Genomic DNA, 8,549 nt, shown 5'->3' with positions numbered 1-8,549 from the left:
TATTGCGATAAAAGGATATTGGAAAGATGTAGGTACCGAATTGATCTTGGTGAACGTATATGAACCTCATAATGATATCGATAAAAGAAAAATGTGGAATGATCTCAATGATATCTTGAAGTATGACGATGCGATGTGGGTAATCTATGGAGACTTTAACGAAGTAAGATTTACCACCGAAAGGAAAAATACATTCTTTTGTGAGCGTAGGGCCAAATTATTTAACGACTTCATAAAAGATAACTCTTTACTTGACGTCCCTCTCGGTGGTAGACTTTATACAAGAATATGTGATAATGGAAAGAAATTTAGCAAATTGGACAGATTTTTAATTTCAGAAAGCTTTATGCAACAATGGCCCAATATCAACGCCATGGTGCTAGACAAGAAACACACCGATCATTGCCCTATTATTTTAAGAGATGGCGATACTGATTTTGGGCCCAAACCCATTAAAGTTTTTGATGAATGGTTGAACCTCAATGACGCGTATGATGTAGTTAAATCAGCCTGGTTGCCAAGTGTGTTGAACAATAGACCAGACTGCATCTTTTGTGAAAAATTAAAAAAAGTCAAACTAGAATTGCGTAAGTGGTTTTCTATTTCTCATGGTAAACTAAAAGTGGAAATTGATGAATTAAACAAAAGCGTGATCGATTGGGAACTGAAGGCTGAGGTTGATGACTTGAATGATGACCAATATAGAGAATGGATGACGGAACGAGAAAAACTCCTGCAAAAAGAAAAATCACAAATTGAGATGCTGAAACAAAAGGCCCGAATCAAATGGGCGCTTGAAGGTGATGAAAACAGTAAATTTTTTCATTCGTGCATTTGTAGGAGATAACATAAAAATAATATTCATGGAGTTAATTCGGCTGGCGTCTGGACCTCTAATCCTTCTGAGATAAAAAACGAAGCACTTAAGCATTTTCAAAGCCTATACGAGAAACATGATACTGATACTTTCGAGTTAAATAACTGGGAGGGTCCGTCACTTTACTACGACATGGCAAAATCTCTTGAAATTCCTTTCACCCAATCTGAAGTCTTAGAGGCTATTAATGGATGTGGGAAAAACAAAGCTCCGGGCCCTGATGGGTTCAATATCTTGTTCTACACAAAATTTTGGGATATCATCAAAGAAGACCTTCTGAATGCTATTAACTGGTTTTGGGAGACGGGTCAGATTTCGCACGGATGTAATGCTTCCTTCATCACGCTCATTCCTAAGGTAAGCGATCCTTTAAATTTTTCAAACTATCGCCCCATTAGCCTCATTGGTAGTTACTACAAAATCCTTTCAAAACTTCTTGCTAATCGAATTAGAAAAGAAATACCAAGGCTAATAGGTGACGTACAAAGTGCTTTTATTTTCGATAGATATATCCTTGATAGCGTCCTAATTGCCCAAGAATCAATTGATGATCTCAAAGAGAGAAAACAAAAAAGCTTCATTTTTAAAGTGGATTTTGAAAAAGCCTTTGATTGTATTGATTGGGATTTTTTTAACTTCAATTATGAAATAAATGGGCTTTGGGCATAAATGGATCCATTGGGTAATGTCTTGTCTAAACTCGACCTCGATTTCGGTCCTTATAAACGGATCCCCCATCGACCAATTATTTCCTAAAACAGGCGTTAGACAAGGGGACCCATTGTCACCTTTTCTTTTCATCATAGCGGGAGAAGGTCTAAACCATCTTCTAAATGTGGCGATTAGTAAAAAAGTAATTAACGGTGTCAAGATCGGAAAAGACAAAGTCTTAGTCTCACACCTACAATATGCCAACGACACCATTATTTTTGGTAAATGGAACAGACTAGAAGTTAGGAGCATCCTTAAAATCCTTAAATGCTTTGAAAAATTGTCGGGTCTTAAAATAAACTTGAACAAAAGTTGCGTTTATGGAATCGGGACCTCAAATGTCGAATTGAACAATCTTGCGTCTTGGTTTGGGTGTAAAGAAGGGTCCTTTCCTTTTAATTATCTTGGTCTCCCAATTGGAGCCAATCTAAAACTTCACCATAATTGGACCCCCGTTTTCGAGAAATTTAAAAAAAAGTTAGCCGATTGGAAAGCTAGATCTATCTCTTTTGGAGGAAGACTCACGCTCTTCAAGTTAGTCTTGAGTAGTCTTCCTTTATACTACTTCTCCCTCTTCAAAGCACCCTTGGGTATTCTTAAGGAACTCGAAGGTATGCGTAGCGATTTTTTCTGGGGCGGCTCAACTGATGAGAAAAAAATGGCCTGGGTGAATTGGAACCAAATTCTTCTTTCTTATGATGAGGGTGGGCTTAATATTGGTTCATTAAAATTGAAAAACCTTTCGCTTTTGTCAAAATGATGGTGGAAATTACTTAATAACAAAAATTCTTTTTGGGTTAGGGTGATCAAAAGTATCTATGGTCCAAATGGTGGAATAAGATGCTCCTCATCACTTCTCGAGACCAACTTAAAAAAAATTCTCGAGAAGAACTTGGTATAATATCATTAAAATAGAACAACCCCTAATAAAATTAGGGTGTGATATTTCTAATGAGTTTGTTAAAGTTGTAGGTAATGGTTCAGAAACAAGCTTTTGGTATGACACTTGGTGCGGGCCATCTCCATTAAAAGATGCATTTCCGAGGCTCTTCAAACTCGAATCAACAAAAGATATCGTGGTATGTGATCGTATAAAATGGGCCGAAGACACTGTTTCCTTCAATTGGGCTTGGATCTCGAACCTAAATGGAGAGCCGAAACTGAACTCTCGAATGCAACATCACTGTTAAATAATTTTGCTGCCCCCTCTTTCGACTCTGACAGATGGATTTGGAAATTTGGAACGTTCACTACTAGCGCTTTCATGTCACATCTAATCGAACTTGATGCTTCCACCTCCTCTAACAATGACCCGACAATTATCAATTCATTGATCCCCCAAAAGATTGGGATCTTTATATGGCGTGCTAAACAAAATAAACTCCCTCTCCGAACCGAACTAGACAAAAGAGGCATCGATCTCCACTCAACGAGATGCCCGGTATGTGACGATGACCAAGAAACACTCCACCACTTACTTTTGTCGTGTAAACACTCCATCGAAATATGGAATAGAATTCTCCAATGGTGGAAACTAAACAACCTACGCATCGCTAATCTCAAAGAGCTTTCAAAATGCTCGAACCCGTCTTTAAAGTCGCACTCTGGCTTGGCATTATGGCAAGCAGTGGTGTGGACCACGTGCTATTTCATTTGGAAAAACCGAAATGACTTTGTGTTCGGTAACGCTAAACTAAGTTGTCCTAAGATCGTATCAGACATTCAATCAAAAACCTTTGAGTGGATTAAATATCCTTGGAAAAAAAGGCAACTTGGAATGGCTACAATGGATCACCAACCCTTTATATTTCGACTTTAATCCCACATCGAAAGCAGGCATCGGATAAGGTACGTTTTTTGCCTCAATCTTCGATTGCTCCATGGGACAAGGGCTAAGTGGGTAAGGATAGACCACTTTGTCGTTGGGGTCCAACACTGTGTCATCTATCCCGCCCAGTTTGATTCGCTCAAGTTGTCCTCCCCATGTAGTCATTGAAGATGAAAGCTTTTTCCTACATCGAATCCTGTAACGAGTGCTTATCCTCCTCTTTTGTCTCGAGATTTTTTTGTTAGTTTAGGATTACATGTATAGTTTTAATCGTGTATTCCAGGTCTTGATCCTGCATTGTAAATTGTACCCTTTTTTTTTATTTATAATAATTGCTGGCTTTTCAAAAAAAAAAAAAAAAAAAAAATATATATATATATATATATATATATATATATATATATATATATAGTGGTAGGATCAAGAGGGAAGTAACCATTCGGGGGGAAGCGGGGGAAACAAAAACTTTTTTTTTTCGTTTTTTGAAAAAACTTTGTTCACGAACATTGTAGATGAGATGAAAATATGAACATTTAGTTGAGACACTTTGTGATAAATGTTTTTATTTTGGCGGGAAAACGCTCGAAGAAGTAATATATAACAATTATCGTGTTTTTCGAGCGTATTTTGAGGTTTTAGCTATTGGGGTTTAGATATTAGGGTTTAGATATTAGGGTTTAGATATTGGAGTTTAGATATTAGGGTTTAGATATTAGGGTTTAGAAATTTAGGGTTTAGGGTTTAGATTTAGGGTTTAGATTTAGGAAATAGATTGAGTTTTTAACACGAACGGTTTAGAGTTTAGGGTTTAGGGTTTGGTGTTTTGGGTTTTTACTTCACAAAACATGAAAAAAACGTTCATATTCTTCACGAACAGTATTATCTTGAATGTTATTTTTGTCGATCGTTTTTTCGCCTAAATAATAACATTCATCACGAAGTGTCTCTTCTAAATGTTCATATTTTCGTGTGATCTTGATGCCGGGAAAAAAAATTCAAAAAAAACGAAAAAAAATATTTTGCTTCCCCCCGATTGGTTACTTCCCCATTGATCATGCCCTTATATATATATATATATATATATATATATATATATATATATATATATATATATATATATATATATATATATATATATATATATATATATATATATATATATATATATAGGGGCATGATCAATGGGGGGGGAATTTTTTTTTCGTTTTTTTTTGGAATTTTTTTTTTTGTCATCAAGATCACATGAAAATATGAACATGTAAAAAAGACACTTCGTGATGAATGTTATTATTTAGGCGGGAAAACGATCGACAAAAATAATATTCAAGATAATATTGTTCGTGAACAATGTGAACGTTTTTTTTTCTTCATGTTTTGTGAAGTAAAATTTAGCCCGATTTAGAGTTTAGGGTTTGGTGTTTTGGGTTTATTTCATAAACCCAAAACACCAAACCCTAAACTCTAAACCGTTCGTGTTAAAAACTCAATCTAAACCCTAAATCTAAACCCTAAACCCTAAATTTCTGAACTCTAATATCTAAACCCTATAAACCCTAATATCTAAATCCAAATATCTAAAACCTCAATAAACGCTCGAAAAACACGATAATTGTTATATATTACTTCTTCGGGCGTTTTCCCGCCAAAATATAAACATTTATCACAAAGTGTCTATATTAAATGTTTATATATTCATCCAATCTATAATATTCGTGAACAAAGTTTTTTCAAAAAACGAAAAAAAAAAAATTAGATTTTGCTTCCCCCACTTTCCCCCGAATGGTTAATTCCCTCTTGATCCTACCACTATATATATATATATATATATATATATATATATATATATATATATATATATATATATATATATATATATATATATATATATAAATTTCCTTAAATAACTTTTAACCACAATTTACAAAAACTTTTTGGTTTATATATATATATATATATATATATATATATATATATATATATATAGTGGTAGGATCAAGGGGGAAGTAACCAATCGGGGGAAACAATTTTTTTTTTTTGTTTTTTGAAAAAAACTTTGTTCATGAACATTATAGATTAGATGAAAATATGAACATTTAATAAAGACACTTTGTGATAAATGTTTTTATTTTGGCGGAAAAACGCTCGAAGAAGTAATATATAACAATTATCGTGTTTTTCGAGCGTATGTTGAGGTTTTAGATATTAGGGTTTAAATATTAGGGTTTATAGGGTTTAGATATTAGGGTTTAGAAATTTAGGGTTTAGGATTTAGATTTAGGATTTAGATTGAGTTTTTAACACGAACGGTTTAGGGTTTAGGGTTTAGGGTTTAGGGTTTGGTGTTTTGAGTTAATGGAATAAACCCAAAACACCAAACCCTAAACCCTAAACTCTAAATCGGGCTAAATTTTACTTCACAAAGCATGAAGAAAAAAAAACGTTCACGTTCTTCACGAACAATATTATCTTGAATGTTATTTTTGTCGATCGTTTTCCAGCCTAAATAATAACATTTATCACGAAGTGTATTTTCTAAATGTTCATATTTTTGTGTGATCTTGATGCTGGGAAAAAAATTACAAAAAAAAAAAAATTGCTCCCTCCGATTGGTTACTTCCCCATTGATCCTGCCCCTATATATATATATATATATATATATATATATATATATATATATATATATATATATATATATATATATATATATATATATATATCACTTAGTTGTGTTATTAAAATTTTAGGAAGACATAATTTCACTTATTAATTTATACATTTTGTTTACTTATAGTTTAATACTTATAATATAACTAAAAATGCATAAATCTTTTTTTTTTTTTTACGAGGAACCCCACTATGGGCCAGAGCACATTGGCCCCCCCACCGCAGGTAAACCCCGGGTAAACGGCAAGCCAACCCTCCACCGCTACCGGGTAAAGCATCCTCCAGCTTTGGTCATTAAATGCGGGCACCCCTTGGAGTTGAACCCGAGACCTCCACCTTCATGGGAAGTGTTGGTGGCCACCCAGGCTAGGCCTGGATGGTTAAAAATGCATAAATCTTAATTTAACAGTAAGTGTTGACTAAAAATTACTATTCGGTCAACGTTCATTTAATTCGTATATATAGCAACCCTAGATAATTAATACATATAACTATGCAGAAAAGTCTTTGGGGTAATTTAGTAATTTCAGAAGTTGAAAAGTGCGGGTTGTTATAACATGTGTTCTCACAACATCTTGAACAGGTAGCTTCTTTAAAATCGAGTCTATCAAATTCTCTGGCAAATTACTGATTCTATCCACTTCAGTACAAGTTACAAACCTCCTCTTGGTATTGTTATCTGTCATTACATTCAAGAAAAAAAAAAGATTGGTTTATTTATTTACTATATAATACTTTTTATTTTCTTTATTAAATTGTTTTTCCGTCAATTAGAATCGATGAAGATTTCCACATACCAAGATGCGCAAAATGTGATGGAGTTCTTAGACCGATGTTAAATCAATTTACTTATGAACGGAAGTTAGATCAATTTACTTATAAATGGGTCGATTTGGGCTATGATATATCTCTCAGTGGGTCAAAAGGTAAAATAGAAAAACTGCTTGATAAACAACAGATCTAATGAACTGAAAGTTGCCCAATGTATATCTTCGATCCATAAAACCTCTCGAATCATTTTTATCAAAGTTTTAGTTTTATTATCAAAGCATATATATTTGGTAACCATATTTGATACACTAGTTATTCATATAAAAGTTTGAACGAGAAGTGTTTCAGGTCGACGCAACCTCACATGTATCTAGTTACCAACCATTCATTAAATAACCTCCCATTTTACCACCTCGAGTATTATGGTTTTGTAAAGGGACTTATCTTGTTTCGTATATAGTTACCAACTAAATATTTTTTCTGTTGTGCTTATGTTACGTTCATGCATATCCCAATAAGTAACATCATTAATGTTTCCTGTTTAATATTAAGATCTGTGCAGCCCAAATGGGGATTACAGTACTAGTTTCAAGCCAATCACTCATTAGGTAATCTGAATACACTTAGTTGATACTATCTGCATTTTCTATTTGTTGATTAGTCGTCTTTTTAATGCTTAAAGTTGAGTAATCGAGCAAGAAAGTTCAAAAAGTTGTCAAGGGTAAGAATGAGAACTATGAAATCTTAAACGGTCGTAATAGTGTCCATCCTAAGGCAATACTACTATCCAAAAGCAAGCTGCAGGCCAAGCATCTATGAAACTAAGTACAGAGTGAAAACGAAGAATTAAAGTTGACTAATAACAGGAACATTATAATTATACTTATACATACAGTCTTATACCTAGAGTTATAAACTTATAACTAGTGCCAACGATTAATTATCACTATTTTATCAGTTCTTTATGTTAAAATAACTGGTTCTATATGGCTTTGTCTTTTATCAATTTTCAACACACTACAGTTTAGCTTTCACTATGTCACATCTTTTAATCCTAGACCAGCTTAATTGATGTATATAATCAGTGTAGACAAAAAACTTGTAAACATTGTATAATTATACTAAAACCTAAAGCAATCCATTCATACTTGAAGCTTTATTATTTAGGGCTTCTAATAAATATCTAGGTTAAATTGTCGGTCTCTTGAATATGTTTCGAATAAACCGCTAATTAAGTTATAGCAAAGATGATTAATCGAATTATTAAACCAATATTTAAAAATTCAACTGGAATAAAGAATGTATGTATCATAGAATTCAATTAAAGAAGATAATAAGTCGAATAGAAATTACAGGAATCAAGTTTTTTCATATACATATACATAAGTACGCTAATATGAACAAATCAAATCAACTTTTTGAGGTAAAAATTAACCAACCGATTAAAGTTAAACGCCCAAATTACAATGCCTTTTCGTTCTAAGTTTTTTAGAGCAAGGTTTTAAGGGTTTAGGTCACCATAGCTTAATAAAGTTACAGAACACATCCCTTACATTTTTATATCGTGTGTATGCTCCAAAACCAAAAACCTTTATTTGCAGAATAGGTCCTCTGGTCAACTAAAACTAATGAAGTACTTTTTATTTATTGAGCAATACTACATCATTCCCATACCAAGATGCTTAAGATGTGATGGAG

General features: G+C 33.3%; 1 protein-coding gene across 1 annotated transcript; it reads left to right on the top strand.

Annotated features, from left to right (window-relative positions):
* The first annotated feature begins 2,684 nt into the window (after positions 1-2,684).
* LOC139875156 (uncharacterized) lies at positions 2,685-3,407 on the top strand. Its single transcript, XM_071862513.1, has one exon. The coding sequence runs from the start codon at positions 2,685-2,687 to the stop codon at positions 3,405-3,407; it is 723 nt and encodes a 240-aa protein (XP_071718614.1).
* Positions 3,408-8,549: the final 5,142 nt, after the last annotated feature.

The sequence above is a fragment of the Rutidosis leptorrhynchoides genome, chromosome 11 (assembly GCF_046630445.1).
Source record: "Rutidosis leptorrhynchoides isolate AG116_Rl617_1_P2 chromosome 11, CSIRO_AGI_Rlap_v1, whole genome shotgun sequence".
Lineage (NCBI taxonomy): Eukaryota > Viridiplantae > Streptophyta > Magnoliopsida > Asterales > Asteraceae > Rutidosis > Rutidosis leptorrhynchoides.
Note: the sequence above shows the minus strand (reverse complement) of the source record. Positions and strands in the feature narration are given on the sequence as shown.

Excerpts from the sequence above, each read along its gene's own strand:
- LOC139875156 (XM_071862513.1), top strand. The coding sequence starts at position 2,685 with ATGGGCCGAAGACACTGTTTCCTTCAATTGGGCTTGGATCTCGAACCT.